At 40.4% G+C, this 25041-nt stretch overlaps 2 protein-coding genes across 2 annotated transcripts; both read right to left on the bottom strand.

Annotated features, from left to right (window-relative positions):
• Positions 1-26: 26 nt before the first annotated feature.
• On the bottom strand, positions 27-5672 carry LOC134796116 (ADP-ribose pyrophosphatase, mitochondrial). Its single transcript, XM_063768078.1, has 4 exons — positions 5351-5672; positions 4911-5145; positions 3973-4121; positions 27-3544 (listed from the first exon to the last, which is right to left on the bottom strand). Exons 1-4 carry the CDS (start codon positions 5571-5573, stop codon positions 3255-3257), a joined length of 897 nt encoding a protein of 298 aa, XP_063624148.1. The 5' UTR covers positions 5574-5672; the 3' UTR covers positions 27-3254.
• A 752-nt stretch (positions 5673-6424) lies between these two features.
• LOC134796114 (condensin complex subunit 1) lies at positions 6425-25019 on the bottom strand. Its single transcript, XM_063768074.1, has 23 exons — positions 24824-25019; positions 24620-24733; positions 24196-24368; positions 22950-23122; positions 22446-22587; positions 21860-21955; positions 21428-21601; positions 20870-21031; positions 19266-19403; positions 18742-19107; positions 16630-16959; positions 15675-15875; positions 14655-15197; positions 14290-14463; positions 12479-12574; positions 12171-12286; positions 11252-11422; positions 10623-10707; positions 9760-9947; positions 8253-8517; positions 7274-7447; positions 6940-7048; positions 6425-6554 (listed from the first exon to the last, which is right to left on the bottom strand). Exons 1-23 carry the CDS (start codon positions 24939-24941, stop codon positions 6472-6474), a joined length of 4191 nt encoding a protein of 1396 aa, XP_063624144.1. The 5' UTR covers positions 24942-25019; the 3' UTR covers positions 6425-6471.
• Between the last annotated feature and the right edge of the window lie 22 nt (positions 25020-25041).

Here is a 25041-nt window from a genome sequence, read left to right as displayed (position 1 = left end):
CTTTTAAACGAAATTACTAGTCTGAATGTGTTTGTACAAAATAAATAAATCGTCTGTCTGGGCTGTTTCATATAAAATATTAGTCTGATAATCGTCATAATTTCCCATATGAAAGTCCCAACGTTATTACTTATTAGCATTTTAATGTTTTATATGATGCCACAGGGTAGTTAGCTTCTAGAACTGCCAATAATAAAGTAGTTTAAGTCTCAAGTCTCAAGCAAGATTGTCTGATGTGAATGCAGTTTGCAATTGCGTTATATAGTTGCGTTTCGGTAAATATGTCAGTAAATTTATTTATAGTGCATTTATGTCATTTTATGATTTTTGGTATCATTTTATAGTTACTAGTCATGAAAGTTTAGATTTCGGTATATATATGTACATATATTAACGAACTTTATAGTTTGGCTCTGTAATTGTTAAGAAATATATGTAAAAAAAATGATGATGACTCTTTTTGACAGGTTTATTAAAGTCCCTTATTTACGTTACAATTATATGGCATTTAAAAAGATAAAACATTTGAATATGTCATAAATGAAAGTAATATATGGTTCCTTGTTGAACAAGTGTTGAACTGATAAATACCTATACGAATCCTTGGGTATTGGCTGTACTTATTGGGCTGCCATTTTTAAGTGTGATATTTGTACAGGTGGGTAATCTTTCATTTGTTAATACATGTATGTATGTTTATGATATATGTTTAAAGAGGGCTTGTATGAGATATACGTTATTTATAGAATTACTCAATAACTTACTAATGTGATGTCCTAACAGTACGTCGGATATTAAAGTAAAGGTTAATTCTCAAGAGCTGGGTGGCCCCAGCAGGTGGGGCTGAATAGGCCCGACCCCAGCTGAACTGGGAAATGGGCTGGACAAAGAAGAAGAGACAAGAGCTGGGTCTGAATAGTTGAATACCAACAACAAAGAAAATTGATAAATGGGATACCAAGCTAAGGGGTCATCCATTAATTACGTCACACGAATTTCAAGGTTTTTTGACCCCTCCCCCCCTCCTTGTCACACTTGGTCACATTTGGCAAACCCCTCCCCCCCTGGTGTGACGTCACATTTTTTCAACGAAATCGGCAAATTGAATTAAGTATTATTAATTTTTTGTCAAAATATTAGTAAATTTATAACCCAAAACTGATTACGAAAAAAAATTAAACTAATAAAAACGATTATCGTTCCAAAAACTTGTTTTTGAACTGTACAGTAAATAAAATGATTAAAATAAAATTTTGGTTACTGATGAAGTTAAAGTGACGTCACAAAGTTTGTGACTCCCCTCTCCCCCTTGTCACAACATGTCACATTTTCTTGACCCCCCCCAAAATCGTGTGATGTAATTAATGGATGAATAACTCTTGAAAATTAAACCTTTACATGTGACTGTTTGTTGTTTCGTAAAATTTATTTAGATATGTTTGCTCATTTTTGTTTATTGGTTCTAAGAGAAAATTTATAGGGATATTAAGACTAGGTGCTTGGTTTGTTATTTGCGTATGAATGTTTCCTTTCTCTTTTTTTTATCTTTCATTCACGAGAAGTGATTGGTAGGTGCACTTTGCAATAAGATAAGACACGAAAAACGACTTTAATGCACCTTGTCATAGGCACATTTTTGCATAGTGCCTATGTAACCTTATTTCTTAAAATAACTAGGGTCGTATTCCACCTGTCCAAGATTTGATTAAATTTGTATTTGCGTCTCACATTTTGCTTAATGAGGGAGTGGGACGCAATGCACATTTGATCAAATATTGGACAGGTGGAATACCACCCTTATAATGTTTATGTACATGAAATCTTTTTTAGGACTACACTTCCATTTAAATTTTTGCATTTTGTTAGTGCATTTTTCCTATTCAGTGGGTGCAATATTATGCTAGCAAAATAATACCTACAGATTTTAAGTATGTGACAACTTTTAATCAAGGTGACGAAGGGTTTACAAAATTGAATTATTTTAATGTTATTAGATGTAAGGTTCTATATAGTTATACAAATAATAAAGTAAGTGTGAGTATAAATAATAATATAGTTTTTTTTTTGGAAGTCGCTTACACCTATTAACAACTAACGACGTGCCCCGGCTTCGCACGGGTTACACAAAACCTTCCTCAATAATCACTCTATTGATAGGTGAAACCGCATGAAAATCCTTTCAGTCTTCGAGCAACACGGAAGGGAGGCGGCATTCGCACTATTTCCCCTCTGCCGAGGTACAAGATTAGCGCGTCAATCTAATCTAGCGCGGGTAATAAAACTAGTTGCACTTGGATTTTTCACTAGACCGAGTCCAGACGCGCGCGTGAACACTGCTGCACAAAAATGCCTGTTTGCTCGGTTTTTTGTTATAAAAAGAGGTCGGGGATATCAAATTTACAAAAAGAAAGTGTTACATTTCACATGTAATATTTTTTTTTACATAGCATACGTTTAATTACATTAAAAACAATTATTATATTTTAGTCTCATGTAATTGTTGGATTTATCGATTTTGCTCGCTCAGTACAAATTGCGGATCGGTCGAGCGACAAATCCGACTTCTCATCTCTCAGAATACAATAACATACTTCAACGAAAATGTGTTAGTGTGCGTGTTGTGACACTTGTCACTCGTCCTGACTCGTCCGTACACAAAAAGAGATCGAGGTTTGCAAGATTTGTCTTTGACGTGTGTCATTTTCTATGTATTTGTGTCGTCATTACAGATTGGATTTTGATGGGATTTTGTATGTAAGTGTGTGAGAAGTGCGACTGTGTGCACCTTTCCCCCCGCGAAAAATGGCAGAAAGATTTGTACGGTGAGATATCGCTTGGGCCCCTCCCTTCCGATGTGTCGGAAGCCGGTGTTGCTCGAAGCTTTCAGTAGTTTTTAAGTTTATCGTGGACATACATACACAGAAACAGACTGACGCGGCGGGATACTTTAATATATGAGGCTATCAGTTAACCTTTCATAATTATGTGCTGATATGTGTGTTATTGTGGTCAAAATCGTGGGTGAAACCACAATTATTATTCATTCTTATACACTTTATTAAGTGTCAAATTTAACGTAGGCTCTAATAAAATAAAAATGCGACGTTGTAATAGGTAATTTGTAACTTGTTTGTAAAAAGTGCAATAGTTTACTTAAATTCAACAAAAAAAAACTTGTTTGTACTGGCAATCCATGTCAGCAACGCAGCATCTGAGAGATTACTACCTTGTGCTAGTTGTGCTCACACTTACACTTAAGAAAAAGCATTAAGCCTTCGCTTGAGCACTTCCTTAACAATACTACTATGGCTGGCATAGAGCTTCAGGTCCGGGGTCGCGTCGACCCACGTAACGCCGACGGCGTCGTCGCCAGCGTGCAGGTTCAGCGCGCCAACCACGTGCCCGCTGTCGTCGTGGAAGTTGTACGCGGCTGTTTCCATCCAGGCGTTGTCGGTGTTGCGCGGGTCGTCTACGTAGCCTTTGTAGACTTCTTCGCCGTCGTTGAAGAACGATTCGAATTTCGCTTCCCATGCCTTTAGTTCACCTAAAACAGATAATTTCATTAAAATAGGTATAATCCTTAGTAAGTTTTTCATGATTTGAAATTATAATTTATATTTCAAATTTTCAAACAGGTACAGTATAAGATTCAACAAAGAATATTCATAATAAATGGCTTATTATTCTATCAAATCAATATTAATTCGTATTGTATAGTAGCTCTCAGTACGCGAGATAGCCTCTTGGATCCCAGATTTTTTGTTCTGGTTTTGAATTTGGAACCTTGTTTTGTTTAAAAAAAGTGGAAATTCGTCCTGTATACGGGCCTCTGGGACCTAGAAGGTTATAAGAGAAGCTCGCAAAGTGTCCCAATTGAGAGAAATGGAGTACAACTACTCTAAACTGCAAGATCAATATCAGAGCTTCTTATGGGGGTCTGAACACTTACTACTTATGAAATATTAATCTTACCTTGGGACATAACAAGGGAGTTAATAGCTTCCTCTCGGAACTCTCTGACAGCTGTTGTGGTTACCTTCTCACCAGGGTCTACCATACCGCCTGGTAAGGCCCATTCACCCGTGTCTCCTCGTTTTATGGCAACAAACTGAAGTATTGGCCTAGGAATAACAAAAGGCATTACTTTGGAATAAAATAAGTCACAAATAATAAGTTTTAGGCAAAAATTTCATTTTTGGTACAAGCTTTTGCTGACTGTACTTTTCTTTCCACTGGCAACTAAAAATCATCGAGACCATTCTAAAAACCCCAAACACAATTAGGTTGCATTGTTTTATCACAGAGTTCCTATGGCCACCTCCTGTTTCCATCATCAGATCAGCTTGATGGTACCATAATATTGCATTGTCACCTGACGGACATATATATTATGTATGCAAATTTTCTACTTTATAGGGAATATTAACACACTGACACATCACACGTCACGTCAATCACATGGCCTACCGCGAAACAAGAAAAGCGTAATTTCGTTATCTAAATCTCTCTATCACTCTTGCATTTTCGAGCGATAAAGAGGCAGATAACTAAATTTCGATTTTCGCGTTTAGGCCCTTGTTAACAAACCGCCTTGATGCATCAATGTCATATTTTATTGTCTGTGAAAACTTGTCAAAAAACAGTTTAAGGCACAGTATGTATAAGTTAGTCTATGAATTTACTGAGTCGGTAGTGCTGCACTCTGGCGGCAGAACATTGCAGTAATATCCCCTATTGGAAGTCGGGAAGTGGGTCAAATTTAACTTGCAAGATTTGACACATACAGACATAGTTACATAAGTACATACTTACATAGGTACATTGCAAGTTAAATAAAAGCTTGTAAAATGTAACCTCATTGAATGCAATATCTCTAAACTAGAAATATATATATGATTCACTTAGCATACTTATTGCTATTCTTGTCTACTTCCACTTCTCCCGACTGCAGTCTTTTCCACCTTGTGACCACTGGATCGGCAGCATGATTGGGTCCCCAGCGGCCTAGCACTCCTCTACCACTGATGCCGGTTCTCCCAATAGGATTGAGAGGATAGCTATCTACTACTTTGTATTGACCTGTGTAACTTTGTCTATCAACATTCTTGTCTAAATGATTCCAGTTTGGTTTGAAGTCAGGATTACCTGTAAAAATTTGCAAATTCACAATTTCCATAAAATTTAATTGTACATATTGTAAAAGATATAAAGTCAGGTTTTCTATTTAAATGTTACATTGTTTATTATTATTTTATATGCTGTATTAAGTTTTCGCCACTCCATATGTTATGATGATTGCATCATATCCAGTAAAGGAGTGGTATGGCTCTATAATGAGTCAAAACTTTACCTATCTCTGGATCAGCCCAAGGTTTCCCATGAATGGATTGTGCAGTATGATTGCGTGGTCTATATTCCTTATAGTCAACGGCCCAGCTCACTTTATCATCAGGTACCGGGAATCTTTCAATTGACGACCGTGGGTAGACTCCGCCGCGGCATTTAAAGTGTGTTATCATCATACTGAGTGCCGGTCGAATCATCAAAAGAAGCCCAACTAAAATTATATTCATGAATGCAGATTGGTTTACGTGATCCTCAGTTAATATTATATGCCACTTTACCGACGCTCACGATATTCACAGTTCGTTTATTCACAGTTAAAATATTAGTAAAACAACTGTAAGTAAATATCAATAGCAGCTGACGATGACTGATGACAATGACATTGACGCCTGAGATCTGAATGCTAGATTTTTTAGCTGCTGCAACCAAAGCTGGCAACCCAACCACTAAACTTACTTATTGCACATGGCGCGTGTAACCCACGCAAGTTCGGAAGCGAGCTGTATGCTCGAGCTACATGCACTGGTTGGTCGCGTGTGTTTGTATGTCGTCATGTAAGTCAGCATGGATATGCTCTTTGTATTGGCCCGCATCAATCGCACTATTACTTGCTCCAGTCAAACTTATCAAGTGGATTATTTGCGTTGGTAGGTACATACGCGTATATAGTATCTTCGTAGTTTGTGGTAGGTACTATCGCCCACAACTGTCCATGACACACTGACCTTATATAAGTTTTGTAATAAGGTTCACCGATGTACAGTTAAGAGTGTTGCTGTTTGTACACTTACATGTTCAAGTCACTGAATCCGCACATTGCTACTTTGACCGCTAGAAGTCCACAACTATTTTATATAACAATGCAATAGTAAATTTATCACATAGTATTAAGGTACTTTACGCTGCAATGGCAGACTGTGAAGGTCAAAACATTGTTTACACGAATACAAGTTTCTATTGAACAAGGCCGCACACGATAGACGTGGCGTTCAAAGGGTTAAGAATATTACGAGCTGGTGTGGTGAAAAGAATTAACTTTTCGTGACTCGTTTGTTGTCATTAAAACACAGTGATATCATTTAGTTTTTTATTACCTAAGTATAACATGTGTTTTACAGTAACTGCTCAATTCTTCCTTCTTCGCGTCGCTTTCCTAGCAGTGGGCTTCTTAAATACTTCGTCATCTTCTTTTTGTTGCTCCTCTTCATCTAAAACAAACATTTTTATTTCATATTACTACAACTAAGAGTACTGAGTTAGTACCTACATTATTTATTTGGGTTGGCTACCGGAAGTTGTAATTTCCTCCACAAAGAGGGATAAGAGAAAAATAATAGAGTAAGTTTTTGTAAATATAATGTAGTCAACCTTCCAGATGGAAAAACAGCAAGCCAATGACTTGAAAATTGCCTTGTGTCAACTGTCAAAGCAACCTGCCGTGTGGTGGGAGTGTGGGAGACAGAAGGACGTATATGCTAGAAAAGGACAATACGACCGACAACGCAGTGTTGGCAACACTGCGTTGTCGGTCGTATTGTCCTTTTCTCTCAATATTATTCTTAGGTTCCGAATATCGGTACAGTTGTTTAATACCTGATTCGTCCGAATCATCTGCAATCGCCTTGACGACTCTGGATCTGGCATTTCTGCTAGATTTTCTGACTGACTGAGGTGTTCCTTCAGTGTTAGTGGGCGGTTCATTCTGGAAATAATATACAAAATTTAAAAATTATTTTTTTAATATACATATGGTAAAAAGGCCGAGTAAGGGATATAGCGACCTAGTACTAAGTTCGTCAGATGCGCAACTGGAAGGTGATTTTGTGACTAGGAAACTTCGATTAGGCCTCGATTTGAACTAAGGTCGAGGCTCAGCAATCAACTTCGTCAAAAAGTCAAAATAGTGGCTGAAGTCATGAAGTGTCACCTCGTCAGGACTGGAGGAGGAGCGGCGACGGTTCCGTCGCGCGGGCTTGCGGCGCGGCGTGGCGCGCGGCGCGGCGGGCGTGCGCGGCGCGCGCGGCGAGCCGGCCGCGCCCGACGCCGGGTCGCGCACCGCGAAACATTCCTCTATCTTGTCTCCTAGCTCCGTTACTAGTGCCTGCCACACAAAATACGATGTTGTAATATAAACTAGGATGATTTAATGTTTTTCTCAAAAATGGACGGCAAAGTCGACGTTGCCGTATAAAAATTTGGTCGCGAAGTGCGGAGTTTATGGTCAGTCAAAAATTAAAAAGTTAAAAACATTGCAGTCTCGATTTTGGGACTGCAATGTTGCATACAAATTCCATTATTTGTCGAGTTCCAAACTTTTTAAAAGTTTAAATGGCCATATCAAATGAAGGCACAGGCCCATTAAACAGCCAAACCGATGATTAGTAATAATTATTATAATGTTGGTATCGCGACTATTTAGCTGCCTCAAATAGCTTGGCGTATTTTCGGCAGAAAAATACACTTCTATTTTAAAATTTAAAAAATAAAAAGGCGGCTAAGCAAACTTTTTCAATTGTTTCTACTTTTTTCTGTGAAAATATATATGTAAGAACGTTGCTTCTGTAAAATATTCCTATTATATTTATATTTGTTGCACCATTTTTGAGAAAAGCACTATATATGACTCGGCTGGAAGGCTACTTGCTGGCTTCGGATTCAATTAAACGGACTCCCAAGGTCGTCCGTTTAAAACGAATCCTCAGCCTGCAAGTAGCTACTTCCGAGCCTCGACAATAATGTACTATTAAAAGCGCGATCTTGTAAACGTCAGGTGAGCACTTGGAAAGTTCACTTGGAAGGATAGCTTGCACTTGTCAATGCCAATGGTTGACTGGTAAAGGTTTGTCCTAAGACTCCTTAGGCAAAAAGGACTTTCTCGTTGAGAGCATAATTTACACATTACCCACCTTTACTTCATTCTTAGCCATTTTCGACGCATTAGCCATGATGGTGTGGAACGATTGCATGACGCCATTGCAGTGTAGTTTGTCCTTGTAACAGTCCAGGTTCTCGATCAGTTTCTTGAGCGTCCGTTCGTTGTAGTTGAACAAGGACAGACAGAAGGCGAGGTCGCGCCACTGCCGTTCTTCTGTAGACATTTTGAATCGCTGGCACAGCTTCTCTACCAGGGCCTCAGTCTGGCGGTCCTTCTGTATAAGCGATGTGATATATCTGAAAAAAAGGACAGCGTTTCTTAAATGAACCGTTCATTTATGGCAGCAGTCGGCAACCTTTTAGCAGCCAAGGGCCACATAGCAGTTAACGAAGTTGACGCGGGCCGCCCTCTGTTAATATTTGTGACTATCAGAAATTGTCGTTTGTCAATATTACATAGAAAACAGCCAGAGGGAGGCTCGCGGGCCGCATGCGGCCCGCAGGCCGCCTGTTGCCGACCGCTGATTTATCAACTGACATAATCTAAAATCTTAGTGACAGGCTCGTAACCACAGATAACAAAAAACGACAGAATCGTAACGTACGCTTGAAGTGTGTGGCAAGATTAAGATTGTTAAACGCAATATTACCACAGACAATAGTTAGTTCGCTACGACGCTTAAGCGTGTAACTGACCTGCTTTAAATTCCAAAAATACCGTATTGCTCTGTTTTGGTGTGCATACACACTAGCCGAACAACAAATATCACTCATGGAGGCATTTCATACCATTGTGAATTGGTCTGTCTTATTTCTGCATGGCTTTTTTTTATTGCTCAAATCAAGAATGTAAATTTATGTAAATAAATACGATAAAGTCGATATCTACTTAACATACAACTGCAGAAAGTTCACGAATATCTCAACTATCTCGCGCTACTCAATCTAGTGCGAGAAAAATACCAAAAAAGTGCAAGTGTAAAAGAGATAGAGCATAGACGCTAGTTGCGACATCTCTTGCGGAGTTCGGTGTGTGTGTAGCTCGGCTACTTGACGATAGATGGCACTATCTTCCAAAGTAAAAAGCGCAGTGTAATTTCGACGATATTTCCTTGACTGTAAAGAGTGTAAAGTTGAAATTATCAGAACGGGCGAGGGCCCATAATCTCTTTGGAAATAAGATAATTATAGCTAATCATCCCTTAAGATAGCGTTGTATTTGTGATTGTGGTAGTGTGCGTGTTGGCGACAACGGTTTTAATAGTAATCCAGACTTATTTTGCTTCTACGATTTATGTTGATGATGTTGATGATTTGTATTCTGTGCTCGTAATATTAAAATTTTAGCAAACTAACATCAATTGCAGCGTGCAGAAGCGTCATATGTCCATAAAACATTAAACTTCTTATGCTCTATTTACAAAAGTTGGACGAAAGCGAGTCATTTACTTCATTCTTATAACCAACACGAATTGGCCCCACTGCGGAGCAACGGGCTCCCCTCGCGGAGCAAGAAACTTAGGCTAGTGTTATACTTACTTCATAATAACTCTGTATTGTTCCTCCGGCACGTTGAGCTCCGGGTCGCTGAGCCGCGAGATGATGTCCGGCATGACGTTGTACAGCGCGTTGCCTTTCTGAGAGAGCTGCTTGAAGAACAGACGCGTCATTGACGCGATCTTTGCGTCTTTGTCGGCGCAGCATAACGCCATATCTGCGATCTGGCCCTGTAAAGTTCATCAGCGTTATATTCTTTACCCTGACCACTGACCAGTGGGGACACTCGTCCTTTCGGGCAAACTCGGCTCCGTTCAGCTCAGCATTGCTCCGAGCAATTATTAGGGTTGGCACCACTTGACGTCCTTTTGTGTGCACGACCAGATAAGATAATGACTTGAATTTTGACAACCCTAAATAGCCGAAAGGGATAGGCCATACATTAGAAAGGGATAGCATGATTTGTCTCTGAATCGCTGTCGGTTCGGTTCTTCTTCAGTTTTGTTATTTGTAGGATGTGTCCTTTCTGTACGGTACTATTATTTATTCTGTGTCCTGACGTTCATGTGTAGAATGTACCAAATAGTTTAAAAATCAGGCCGTACGGTCCTACTCTGTTTGTTTGTCTTCTGACTGTTTGTTGATACTTTTTTCCAATGGTAGAAATGACTGATTTGAAATGAGTGAAAAAAAAACTCGTCTATAGGAAGTCTTAAGGTGGCCAGTGACGAGCCTTCCAATAGTCCAAATAGCGTGGCTGCACTCCAAAATCGGTCCGTGAATGTCAAAAACGTACAATGTTTAATATTAGGATGCCGTCCATTTGGATGAATCCATTGTAACGGCATCCATTTGGAAGGCTCGTCAGTGGCCTGCTTTAGACTAGGGAAGTAAACGCACGGTACCTTCACTCGCACCATCTCATGCAGCACGAGGAACGAGAGCATCTTCACTGCGCACTGACGCACTTCTAACTCCTCGTCGCTTAAGCTATAAACAAAACTTAAGTTTATCGCATGTATGGTGTTAAAACTGACACCGATTGGCGTTACTTGGACAGGCTATACGAGGAAGATAAATAGGTACAAACATAAGGCAGATGGAGGCAATTTTAAGATGTAAACGCAGATAAAGACGCGGGCAGAGAGTTTAATAGGGAATATTACGCAAAACTCTGCGTAGGGGACGCTACTACCACAATCCATCACAATCTGGGGGTCTACCGCGAAACAAGAAAATCTAAATTTCGTTATTTATCTAACCTTGAATATTCGAGCGATAAAGAGGCAGATAACTTAATTTCGATTTTCGCGTTTCCCGGTAGGCCCTTGTTAACAAACCGCCTTGATGCCTCAATGTCATATTTTATAATTGTCTGTGAAAACTTGTCAAAAACAGTTTAAGGCACAGTATGTATAAATTACTCTATGGTTTACTAGCTAGCTTAGTGCTGCACTCTGGCGGCAGAACATTGCAGTAATATACCCCCTATTACTATAAGGGGATTTTAAAATGAATATTTCATGGCACTTACATCTGGTAGATATGGCGGGTCCAAGGTTGGGTGAGATTAGGGAAACGTAGCGTAAGATCAGCGAACGCTATAGTGAGATTGGTCCGCAGCGCCACATTCCGTGAACGTGTCAGCACTGTCACCATCAACTGCAGGCCTTCGTCGCACACAGTGCTCGATACCAGCATGAATCTGCAAAAAATCTAGAGTTGTAATGTACTATTTGTGTTGTATGATGAAGATCGGAACGTACCTGAATGAGAAAGAAAAAGAGCATACCTGGGCCGCCCAGCAGGAAGACGTCCTATCGGACGCCCCAGGTATCGCTGGTGCGACATGGTGGAGGCGGATCTGCGCGAACTTCGAGTCAACAATTGGCGAGAGGTCGCATAGGACCGAGAAAAGTGGCGCTGTCTTGGGTTGGAGGCCAAGTCTCATTTTGGGTCACAGAGCCAACGGAGTAAAGGCTCCGTCACACAGGCGCGTTTTCCGGGCGGGGCGTGAGCGGGGCGCGCCGCTTTTACATATAAAACGCTCACGCACCGCTCACGCCCCGCCCGGAACGTTATCCTGTGTGACGGAACCTTAAGTAAGCACAAGATACTAAAAGTAAAACACTGATAAGTTTAGGAATTATTTATCAGTTAACTATTACAGATATGGTGACTTTGGTCGAGATTCGCATTGGAAATTTTGGTGGTGTAAGAAGCGTAGAGGCAATATGGCAAAGAAAAGACCTATGTATTCAGGGGTCATGAAAATGAAGGGCCGCACGTCTCCTTAAAAACGGAGTCACGGGGTAAGCAGAAGTAGCTCTAACATTTCTTATGATTATGAGACGTGGTAATTGCACATACAGTATTGTGTGTATCCAATGTATCCATACAGGTATAGCGAGTCCAACTATGGTGTCGTATATGTATTGTGAGAGCAATGTTACCTAGTGAAGGTCAGAGCGACGGCAGCCTGTAAGGCGGGCGGCGCGCGCGCCGGGTTAGCTAGGATATGACGCAGGAGGGGCACGTAGCGAGCCAGCGCCGTGCCCTCGCCCACAATCTGAAAATAATTCAATAATCAGATATTTTGCTATTGAGATGAGTATTTACATACTAAAATTAATAAAACTATAATCATTTATTTCTTTGGGGTTGTAATACTTACTGAAAAATACAGTATGATTCTCTCTATGTCCATTCCACTGAAAAGTGACTCTTGCCAAACTATAGAAATACAATTGAGAGCACTAACCTCTCGCTCGCACACGCCGCGCACATACTCTGCGTCCGCGTCGTCCGCCACCGCGCCTTCTAGCCCTGTTTCGTCTTCCGTCATCGTAGTGTTTGTCTGCGAAAAAAATATAAAAATCAATATTCGAACAACAGCAACCAATGAATGTTACAATAGGGAATATTACGCAAAACTCTGCGTAGAGGGCGTCAGTAGGCCAATCACATGGCCTACTGCGAAACACGTCGAAAGTTCGGTTTATGCCTCTCTATCACTCTTGCCTATTCGATCGATAGAGAGGCAGATAAAGAAATTTCGATTTTCGCGTTTCGCGGTAGGCCACCTGTAAACAAACCGCCTTGATGCATCAATGTCAGAGTGGAAACTTGTCAAAAAATTGTTTAAGGTCTGGTATGTTTAAGTTACTCTATGGTTTACTAAACAAATTAGTGCTGCACTCTAGCGGCAGAACATTGCAGTAATACTTCCTATTAGGTGTGTACACTCACACAGTGTTGGCCGAACGTTAATGCAATTGACCATTAAAAATTAACCATTGAAAAGGTTAATTGCCATTAACCATTGAAGGAAAATTAATTATCAATTGCATTGAACATCAATTTGCATTAATATTAATTTATTTCGAACCACTAACGATTAAAAAGAATTAATGGTTATTGCTTTACAAACCATTAAAAATTAAATCAATTTTTAATGAAAATTAAAAATGTGATTGATAATTAACAATTAACAAGAATAAATATCGTAATTTTATAAAGGCGTCCAAGGGATCAAAGGTTTAGTGGAACTCAGGTTTGGTGCAACATAGGCAAATGCTGTTTTGGTCACCTGACTCGTCTTGATGAGCACTTGGAAGAGCAGTAATGTAAATAATGGATGTATTCCCATTTGTCCCCGCGGGGAACATATAGGAAAGGACTACATATAAACATTTCCCATTTGTCCCCACCTTATTGGTGTGGAGACAAATGGAAACACATCATTTTCCGATGTTTTCCCATTTGTTCCCGCCTGGAACAGATGGAATAGGCGCTGCATATAAATCTCATTTGTCCCCGTTTCCCATTTGTCTCCAACTCACATATGGCAGGGACAAACAGGAATACACCAATAATGAGTGTATTCCCATTTGTCCCCGCGAGGAACATATGGGAAAAGACGCTGCATAGAAATATTTTCCATTTTTCCCCACCTCGTTGGGGTGGGGACAAATGGGAATACACCAATAATGCACCCATTATTACCAATAATGGGTGAATTCCCATTTGTCTCTCCGGGGAATGTATGGGAAAACCCTGCATAAAAATATTTTCCATTTGTCCCCACCTTATTGGGGTGGGTACAAATGGGAAAACCAATATCGGGCGTATTCCCACTTGTCCCCACCGGGAACAGATGGGAATAGGCGCTGCATAATTATATATAATTCCAATTTGTCCCCACCTCATGAATGGCGACGGTCAGTTGGAGCCTTTCCCTAAATATTCCATTAATATAGTTATTTTTATTTATAATTTTAATAGTTCCAATTCCAAGCAAAAACAACATTAATTATTAGTCTATGAAAAAAAGAATAATTCCATTAAACGTTAATGCAATTGAGAGTAATTTTAATTAATTTTTTGAAATTTTAATGCCATTAAATAGGCAATTAGATTGACAATCAATGTAATTAAACGTCTCAAAATTCAATTCTAACTAACTTTAATTACATTGATGCGTAATGCAATTGATTAATTGCGGAATTAATGGTTAATGCAATTGATTAATTGTTAATTAGAATTAACCATTACGGCTAACACTGCACTCACAGATGGCCCCTTCGAGACGCTGGCGGAGCGCTGGCCGCGACTAGACGCGCTCGCTCCGGACGCGTTCATAAGCGTCTGGCGGCGCAGGTCGTCCACTCGCCCTTTCCGAGCTGGAGTGGCGAAGGCACCGGCTTTCTTCTTCCGCTTTTCCTCTAATTTGCGGTCTTCTCGCACCTAAAATGGAAATTGTTTGAAAATTTTTGGACAGTAAAAATAAATGAATAAAAACGGCATGATTTTTTTAATATTATTTTACTTCTATACAAATCGTTTCAACTAAGTCCCTACTGCGGTCATTTTATTTAGGTAAGGTAAATTAACATGTAAAGAACAATCACAGCAAGGAGCATAAAAGCTAGGCTTACCTGATTTCTTCTCCTCAGCTCACTGTACACTGACACATCGAGGTAGATGAGCTGTTGGAACGCCACATGTCCCAGCGTGAACACGAAGCGAGTGAGCAGCTCAACCGGTAGAGAAACCTCCTCTTCATTCTCGCCCTGTTTCACCATCGCCTGCTGCACCCTTCTATACATTTCCGCTAATATCTTCGCACAGACAATCTCAGGCGTATCACAGATCGCGTAAATCGTGTCGATAGAATAAGCCGCAAACGATGTGAACTTGTTAAGTTTCGAAAACGTTTCTAACAAACTATCGTAAATTGAGGTAAATATCTGATGATCAGCCGGATATCTTTTATTTTTCTTGCTCAATGATAGTAATAGTTGAGCGCTCAAGTTCCTGGAATTGTAGTCGCCCGTCAAGCCATGGGTTTGTATGACTTCGAGATTAGCAAGTGCTACGGAGGGTTTGCCTTTGGAAACCATTACGAGGAGCGCTAGCGCTGCGTAGCTGTCCATATCTGTGGTTCCGTCGATTTTCTTCATAAACATCTCCCAGAACACCTAAACGAGAGTGAAACGTTTGTAAATATATAGTTTCAAGCCTGAAACATTAAGTTAGTTATTGGCGCAGCCGGTAGGATCAGTATTTTTGCTTCAATACTTTTGATCAAATATAATAAACTTATACGGTTTTCTCAATAATTTAATAAATATAGTCTGGCTTGTTAAACATTGCAGTAACAATATAATTATACAACTATACTTATACCTTATTATATTTATTTTTTTGTGGAATTATACTAATTATACTAGCTACTAGAGTAAGAAAAAGGGACGATTTTCTCTGACTATTGTTTAGTCACTAGTGTCATGCCAAACTACACACACACACACACACACACACACACACACACACACACACACACACACACACACACGGTGAAGGTGTTTGTGTGTAGGTGAACTGATAAGAGGGACGCCGCAACACGTGAGACACGATAAGAGATATCTCCTATCACTAACCAAACTATAGCTTACCTGGATGATGGACGGAGTGATGTCCCCCTTGTCGACCCACTGGTCCACGAGATGGTCGAGAGCGAGCGCGCTGCTGCGGTCAATAGTGGCCACTAGAGATACCAGTTTACGCGCGATATTGACCGCACGGGCGCGCTCCGGCTTGCTGTCGCATTCTAAGTACATGTCGCGGTAGGCGCGCTCGACGGCTTGCCGTTTTTCCTGTACAATGAATACAGGCTGGCAAAATAGACATTTAAAGGTCAAAGAACGAGTTTTAATATGAAAATAATGCTTCGGTGATTTTGGTACCATCCCTATATATAGCAATCCTAAGTATCCTTACTATTGAAATACCTTTTGTGGTCACAGAATATTTTTGAAGTGAAACTTCAGCGGCGCTGTGCACTTTTTGAGGTGGGGAAAAAATTATAAACTCGAGACAGCGTAAGGCGTAACGCGTAAGGCGTCTCTCCTCTCTTTCTACCGCACGGCGAAAATGTATGCCTGAGCCGGCTGTTTCATGTAGGCGGTGCAGGGCGCTTGCGTGACTTATGTGTGACGGACAATGTCATTGTTTTTTGATTTAAATGCCATCTAATAAGTTTCCCTCAAACTGGTATTAATATAACGGTAGTACCAGTAGTAATCACAGTGATGTGCGTAGGGGTTTCAAGTAATGCGACGATACAACGCTAGGTGGCGTTAACCTCAATTATACATAGTGCTGCAGACATTTTGCACTATATGGCCCTGTTATTAATATTTTTGAGTTACAATGTCGTTGAGTTTTCACTTCTGCCGGCACTCCCGAAGTGCAACCCGTTGTTTTTTTCTCAGACTTAGCATTTTGACGGTATTTATTGTAACTGCGACTTATTATGTACCAGTACAACAATGACTAGTAAGATGAAGTTAAACCTGTGCACCTAAAAACACAAGATAATATGAGAGCGTAGTGAGAGACTGTACTGACCTGATCAGGCGACCATACAAGCAACAGCATGTTAGCTACACCTGTCTTGGCCGATTCAATATTAAAGTGGTGTGCCGTGGTGAAGAATTCTATAGCTTCATTAACATCCCCTGCCTGCTTCGACATCAGCAAAGTATTAATCAGAGGTACCGCCTCGGTAACCATTCTACTGAAATGCACAGACTCTTGCAAGAAAGCGACTATGGCTTCCTTTTCTTCCAACTTTTTGTATAGGGCCAATTCGTTTTCACATTGCTGGCTTAGTGTTATAGATTGACGTCTGTCTGGTATCACAAAAATATTCTTAAGGAGAGCCACAAAATATTCCACCTGAAATGAAAATTATTTTAAAAATATTAAACTAAAATAAGGTAAACGTACTAGTGCTCGACATGCTAATGCCAATAGATGACACCTTCCTGTCACCTCTATTGACAATGAATCAAGTTTCAATATGACATGTACTGGGACCGCGTCGAGCACCAGTACGTTTACCTTACTCATTTTCATTACGCATTACCGTAATACCGCGGGCAAAGCACTAATAGTAGTTTATGTGACTGCTACATAATGAAAGGCATTAAAATACGAGTGTGGATTTATGAAACGAATGAAATGAGTTTCATAATAGTATCACACGAGTGTTTTAATGCCTAATTATGTACAGTTACATACACTGCTTTATCTACACAAATGTTATAAACTTTCTATGATATATTCACTAACCTCATATTACAACCGACATTGGGGCACTTTGCTCTCTGGCGGAACTCGCGGATATGAGATGGCGTCTCCGAGATATCTTTATCGCACATTTTACACGAAACTTTTGTTATAGTTACTTTAAAAACAACAAAACAAATTATTTTTTACTTAGAAACTAATTAAAAGATAAACTGTACGTCAAAATAATGGCGGCAAATGAAAACTTTTTTCACGCACGTCACGCATCCGTAGTTTTTTTTTAATTCAAAGACAAACTAGAGTCGGGGTCGAATACCATATCGTCCGATACCAACTTACATGGGAGATTTGTCAATATTGTATGCAATTGTCATTTGATTTCGAATAAAACGTCATCTCGACTGATATTATAATAGGGGTCAAATTAATTTGCTTTTTTTTTCAGAGATGTTCGAAATTTGAATGCATTACCAAATCGATTTTGATATAGTAATGAAGCTAGAGTCTGGCTACTGAAATATTACACAAATGTTTGGCGGGAAATTCAAAAAATCTTGGGCTGGTCACATTTTGTGTAGTAGGAATTATAGTTTTGATACTAGAAAATATTTTTGATTTTCTGTGTACATAAGGATATAAGTTAAATATACGTTGACGTGCACTCAAAGTCAGCTCACGTAATTTCTACCACTATGTAAAGTACAGTCAACAATAAACACATATGTTAACACTTTCTCACCATATACCTACCATTGTAAAAAGGCGAAAAATGAAATGTAGTGTAAATAAGACCTAGCTCGATAATATCGTAATATTAATCCATCACCAAAAAAAATACATAAGTACTACACCAAATATGCTAAATTCTAAGTATCAAAATATTTATAGAGCACCAACCTCCTAATTTGTTTACATTTGTTTAGGAGTTGTAAACATTGCAGTTTTTTGTTATACAACGCTACACGTCGACTTCGTACATTGTCGTAATTATTCACGAGCTTAAATAATAGTTTGCGAACCTCACTCAGTATAGACATTATTAATATTACTTAAAATAAACCCCTTATAAACCGCAAACAATTTGAATGAATTACATAAATTGACAACTGACTTTTAGCTTTTTTTAAATCATAGACAATTGGTGATACATGAACGAAATATCTGTCAACAATTTTTGGCTAGCCAGACTCTATTACCACATTTTCACAGATAAGAAATTTGCTGTAACAAAACAGTTTATCGTAATGTGGGCCATTATTTACGGATTTTGAAGGCATCATAGAGAGTTTATGATATGTGTGTAGATAAAAAGTTTAAAATGTTACAAACAGAGATATGATTTACTGTCTTGTTAACGCTACGGTTTTATGAAATATAAATAGGACTGTGGGAAACTTTACAGGAGCGATTTCATGATGTTTCACTTACTTGGTCACTTTTTTCCATGCTGCACCTTAAATACCTCGCTTCGGGATATTGCCTCTCTGTGTGTTTAACAATCAAGTATGCCTTGAAATAGTTCTTCTCTCGCAAATGCTTCCTAATTGAGTCATACAAGTTATCCAGCGAAGCCTGTGATAGGTCAGGTTCGTCTTGCGTCAAAGTGTTAATTCCTTCGTTAATAGCAGCTACAATATCATCTTTAATTTTCTCCCACTTTTCTACTAACTTTGGATCTGGCCCTGGATTCAATTTTTTCTGCAGATCGTCTAATATCTTCTGCTCGGTTTCTAGTTGTTCTTCTAATATTTCTAACTTCAATTGGGCGGAGAAAGGGTTGCATTCCAAGAATACCTACAATAGATAGTAATGAGCGTTTAGCTATAAGATACAAAATAAAGGTGTTAGTAAGTATACATATAACATCAATGAAAGCTGGAAAAGAAACTCTGGCTTAATATATATACAAGAACTTGTGCTTGGTCACAGGACATCATGCGAGTTCACTGTACCTTCAGCAACTGTATGGCTGCCTTCCTAACAATAGCAGCCTTGTCCCTCAAGCGGCCAATGGCGCGTTCTAGCACAACTCTTTGCCTGGTCACGGGCACGCTGTTGTCGCGCTGCAGGCGGCACCAGAACTGCAATACCTGGACGAAAACAGACAAAGTATTATTAGTAATACCTTTTAAACAAACAGCACCAAATGTTGTTTTAAATATCGTCTTTCAGGAAGGATTCTGTACAATTTATTTTCATAAACATTTCGAAGGAACCAAATTACATACATACACACAAACTTTGACTAAGGAATCCTTATAAACAGCATATTATCATCATTGGCCACATCACCTGTTGTAGATGCTTGTTGCGGCGCTTGTGTGTTTATGGGGTCCCGCATCGCCGTTGATGGCTATAAAGTCCTATAGCAGCGCGGCATTTCTTGCCACATCGATCGCACACAAAACTCGAGTCCGAAAAGGATAACTCTATTCTTAGTATGTTGTAATGTTGCGCTTATTGCAACAATACATCATCTTAAAGCGCACTTATGTGTAGTTGGCCAGCATTATTTAGTTGGTAGTCTTAAATACGCTGATATTTTTCCTGTGCTCGTAGAGGTCGTCGAGGAAGTCGTCGCGCTGGGCGCGCTGCTCGTCGGTCAGGCCCTCGCCGCGTAGCTCCGCGCTGAGCGCTCACACGTACCTTGTGGCGCACGTAGGCGGACAGGTCGTGTATGTGCTCGTAGAGGTCGTCGAGGAAGTCGTCGCGCTGGGCGCGCTGCTCGTCGGTCAGGCCCTCGCCGCGTAGCTCCGCGCTGAGCGCTCACACGTACCTTGTGGCGCACGTAGGCGGACAGGTCGTGTATGTGCTCGTAGAGGTCGTCGAGGAAGTCGTCGCGCTGGGCGCGCTGCTCGTCGGTCAGGCCCTCGCCGCGTAGCTCCGCGCTGAGCGCTCACACGTACCTTGTGGCGCACGTAGGCGGACAGGTCGTGTATGTGCTCGTAGAGGTCGTCGAGGAAGTCGTCGCGCTGGGCGCGCTGCTCGTCGGTCAGGCCCTCGCCGCGTAGCTCCGCGCTGAGCGCTCACACGTACCTTGTGGCGCACGTAGGCGGACAGGTCGTGTATGTGCTCGTAGAGGTCGTCGAGGAAGTCGTCGCGCTGGGCGCGCTGCTCGTCGGTCAGGCCCTCGCCGCGTAGCTCCGCGCTGAGCGCTCACACGTACCTTGTGGCGCACGTAGGCGGACAGGTCGTGTATGTGCTCGTAGAGGTCGTCGAGGAAGTCGTCGCGCTGGGCGCGCTGCTCGTCGGTCAGGCCCTCGCCGCGTAGCTCCGCGCTGAGCGCTCACACGTACCTTGTGGCGCACGTAGGCGGACAGGTCGTGTATGTGCTCGTAGAGGTCGTCGAGGAAGTCGTCGCGCTGGGCGCGCTGCTCGTCGGTCAGGCCCTCGCCGCGTAGCTCCGCGCTGAGCGCTCACACGTACCTTGTGGCGCACGTAGGCGGACAGGTCGTGTATGTGCTCGTAGAGGTCGTCGAGGAAGTCGTCGCGCTGGGCGCGCTGCTCGTCGGTCAGGCCCTCGCCGCGTAGCTCCGCGCTGAGCGCTCACACGTACCTTGTGGCGCACGTAGGCGGACAGGTCGTGTATGTGCTCGTAGAGGTCGTCGAGGAAGTCGTCGCGCTGGGCGCGCTGCTCGTCGGACAAGCCCTCGCCGCGTAGTTCTACGCTGAGCGCCTCGCACATCATGCCGAGCACGCTGATACGTAGTGTGTATGACTGTAACATCAGACATTCCTGCTTTATCTTATCAACATACATAGAATACGGTTATAGAACATATAATACCTAAAGACAAAAATGTTGCTGGTGAGTAACGTTTCCAGACTTTCCAGTGCTCACAAGGTTGAATCCTTAAACTTGTAAGGGTCGGGAACGCGCGTATAACTCCACTAGAGTTGCAAATGGCTGCAGTGCAGTGGCTGCTTAACTTCAAGCGGGCTGCACGCTCGTTTACCATCGTCGTGGTATAAAAAATAAACTAAAACTGTATAAGTATTTCAACTGTAAATTTGACTTTGGAACTGAGATTTAAAAGAAAAGGCCATACAATCACTGCGTGTTTGTAATAATCGTTACAATTGCGGCACTATTAACTAGGTAGCTTTTGTTTACCTCATCACTTTCCAGATATGACTGCAATGTGGTAATAGCAGAGGTCATTTCTTTAGGCAGCTCCTTGGTGAGCTCGAGTAGGAAAGCGCCGCAGTTTCTGGCCGCGCCCTGTTCCGTGCCCACACCCGCGTTCTCCTCCTCACTCGTTGCTAGGGCTTCTGCTATTTCACGCACCTATACAAACGAAAAAGTTATGTAGTTAATATTTTTTTATTTTTATAATCATATATTTTTTTGTATTATATGATTATACAAATACAGCCAAAAAAACTTTGTACTGCCAAAATCTGTTCTTGAGCTTCTAAAGGAACTCACATCTGTATAAACTATTATATTATAAAAAACCCTTTAAGTTTAGCACAGTATAGTATTCCTTAACCAATATTTAAAGAAATATATGTGTCATATAGAAGCAAAGTCAGCATGTGTTACCATCTGAGGTCCGAATGTTCCTATTTCAAAATCTTTGGTCAGCTGCACAACTCCAGCACAAATTGGAGACACGGAGTGTTCCGCCATTTGAAGAACCTGAGGATGTGTAACATGCATAATAATATTAATAATCTTAAACTACAATGGCAACAAAAAAAATAAAAAATATTACTACAAGAGTTTTTTTTTACAGCATTTCGTTGTACAGTCAGCAGAAGTTGCTAAGCAAGCCAGACATTCAAAATGATCTTGCCACGACTTTATTGTTAAGAGAATAAGAGCGTGTCAAGGTATTTCATTGTGAACACATCGCCCGCTTAGCAACTTCTGCTGCTGACTGTACAGTAACCACTCGGGATTGTTATGCCATTAAGGTTCTTTCTAAATTGGAAATTTTATAGCGTAAGTATCAAACAACCAATTTAGCTAGGACCCTAAATGGCACAACAATCGTGGAATGTGATGGTACCAGCCTCTAAGGAGTTTGATCTTTTACAATTGATGTTACATTGACCACAAAGCTCATCTGAGGTACTGTCCTTAAGCTGTATAGTTAAGAATCCTATCCTAAAGAATCTATCCTCACCTGCACCAGCTTGATGAGGCAGGAAGTTCCATGGTTATATTTTTTAATGAGTACTCCAAGTACTTGGAAGACCGTCTCTCTCACTGCTTTGTTCTTTATTATTTGTTCTTCTAACGCTTTGTAGCAAGGTTCAGAAACCATCCTAAAAGCAATATTTATACATTTTTACTAGTCCACTCATGATATAGGCACTGTGGCCACACATACAGCCAGCAAAACTATATGCTTACATCTTAGCCCCCCTTACATCTTCCTGTTGTCATTAAAACATATAGGGAGACATGTTGAATTTGTTTTGATTATTTGGCGAGGGCTGAAAATTTGTTTGCATAAGAAGAGGTTAATTTTCGTTGCTGATATAGGTAATAGAAGCATTTTTGAATGGTTTATTAGAATACTGTAGATGAACAGTATAATTTGGCTTATATGGAATATTTATATTCCGCAAAGTGCATATTTGGCTTGTCACTCTTATTTAATATGTAAGGATATAATAAATCTTACGTTACAAAGTTATCCTCTGCCAGTGGAGGGTCCCACAGGCGATTCAAAGGTTGTTGAAGCAATAAATGCAAAGTCACAAGAGCAGCTTGCTTATCAGATTCTGTCCAGCCACAAAACTCTTCATCTTCTGTTGCCTTCTTCCCCTTTTTACCCAATGTGAGTTTGGTGGAGTTCTAGAACAGTGGAAAAATTTAAGGTATGTTATTTACATACATCGGGGTCGCTGTGGGAATGATTTTGTGTATTTATAACTTTGTTTATTGTAAAATAATTACCAAACTATGAATTAAACGTAGGTAGTAAGGTCCAAATGTGCTTAGAAATGTTAAATTAGTATCGTTTTTTACAGTTTTTACCTGTTATTTGGCTAGTGTAAAACATTCCCGCACCGAAAACCCTGATGTATGGTTATTTATTACATTTTATCCTAACTCATATAAACATAAAGAGATGAAGATGGATTAGAGACATCTCATTCTTATCTTATGTGGAACCCAAGAAACAACTCTAAAGATGAATAACCATTTATTTAATATGAATGATAAGGGTGGCAAAGGATTTGAGGGTTTCCAAAATATTGGAGGGGATTGGGGAAAAATATTGGGGGATAAAAGCATATTGAAGCCAGACAGAACTCAAATAGTTAATTTAAAATAAAAACATATTAATACACATAGGGATAAGGTGTGGAGAAAAAAAGACTAAAGAGTAAAAGGTGTACCTACAAAGTATTTTTTTCTGACAGAATGCCACAATTTTAAAAGTGTTGTAAAACTACATATACATAACATATATAGTTAATGCTAAAAATAATAAAACCGGGCAAGTGCGAGTCGGACTCGCGCACGAAGGGTTCCGTACCATAATGCAAAAAACGGCATAAAAAAAAAAGGTCACCTATCCAAGTACTGACGCCGCCCGACGTTGCTTAACTTCGGTCAAAAATCACGTTTGTTGTATGGGAGCCCCACTTAAATCTTTATTTTATTCGGTTTTTAGTATTTGTTGTTATAGCAGCAACAGAAATACATCATCTGTGAAAATTTCAACTGTCTAGCTATCACGGTTCGTGAGATACAGCCTAGTGACAGACGGACGGACGGACGGACAGACGGACAGACGGACGGACAGACGGACGGACGGACAGACGGACGGACGGACAGCGAAGTTTTAGTAATAGGGTCCCGTTTTACCCTTTGGGTATGGAACCCTAAAAATGAACTATAGTTGTGACAAATACACTTACATCGGCTGCTAACTTAACATCTTTAGTTTTCATTATTTGTGTGTACAGATACATGACCATCTTCACAATATTTAGGTTCTTCACTCTAAGATCTGCATCTAGCTCTTGATCCTGCATAATCAGTTCAATATGACTGCACAAGGCCTTAGCAGTTCTGACAAGGTGGTCAAATCCTTAAAAAAAAAATAATATATAAGAAGAGACAGTAAATAAGATCTATGACTAATTTTGCATACAAATTTTTCCTGAAGTCAGATTTATTTGCAGCTAACTGTACAGTCAGCAGCAATAGTTACTAAGCGGGCGAGGTGTTCAAAATGATCTTGACGCGACTTTATTGTTAAGAGAATAAGAGCGCGTCAAGGTAATTTCGAACACCTCGCCCGCTTAGCAACTTCTGCTGCTGACTGTACAAGGTCCTTACCTTTATTGATGATGTTCCATTCAAGCTTGTTACCATGGACAATAATAGAAAAATATGTATCAAAATGCTCCAGTATGTATTCGACGCCCTCGGCATTATACGCTCTTGCCGCATCTGTAAGAGGATTATACTGTAGTGCCTATGTTATACCAATAAAAACTACTTACTGGATACTGACAACATGATAGGCATATAAGCGCATACCTTGTAGTTTGGATAAAAGCACCCTTATCTGCACCACATCTTCGACATGATATTGTCCGACGTGAGACTCCAATAACTCATCCTTTTGCACAGGTATTGCAAATTCAAAGTGGCTCATTTTGAAGATAACTGCTAGTGTTTAACTCTTAGAGTAAGCTAGATCCACATTTGCCTAATCACTTAGGTAAGGTAGAACTAATTTTCGCTACGAAGTAGGT

This window comes from Cydia splendana, chromosome 13 (assembly GCF_910591565.1).
Source record: "Cydia splendana chromosome 13, ilCydSple1.2, whole genome shotgun sequence".
In the NCBI taxonomy this organism is placed as follows: Eukaryota; Metazoa; Arthropoda; class Insecta; order Lepidoptera; family Tortricidae; genus Cydia; species Cydia splendana.
Note: the sequence above shows the minus strand (reverse complement) of the source record. Positions and strands in the feature narration are given on the sequence as shown.

Coding starts and splice junctions, on each gene's coding strand:
- LOC134796116 (XM_063768078.1), bottom strand. CDS start 5,573: ATGAATATAATTTTAGTTGGGCTTCTTTTGATGATTCGACCGGCACTC. Junction 4,122..4,910: donor GTAGACAAGAATAGCAATAA/GTATGCTAAGTG, acceptor TGTTATTCCTAG/GCCAATACTTCAGTTTGTTG. Junction 3,545..3,972: donor CTCCCTTGTTATGTCCCAAG/GTAAGATTAATA, acceptor TATCTGTTTTAG/GTGAACTAAAGGCATGGGAA.
- LOC134796114 (XM_063768074.1), bottom strand. CDS start 24,941: ATGAGCCACTTTGAATTTGCAATACCTGTGCAAAAGGATGAGTTATTG. Junction 24,734..24,823: donor GCTTTTATCCAAACTACAAG/GTATGCGCTTAT, acceptor ATCCTCTTACAG/ATGCGGCAAGAGCGTATAAT. Junction 14,464..14,654: donor AGCTGAGGAGAAGAAATCAG/GTAAGCCTAGCT, acceptor TTTCCATTTTAG/GTGCGAGAAGACCGCAAATT.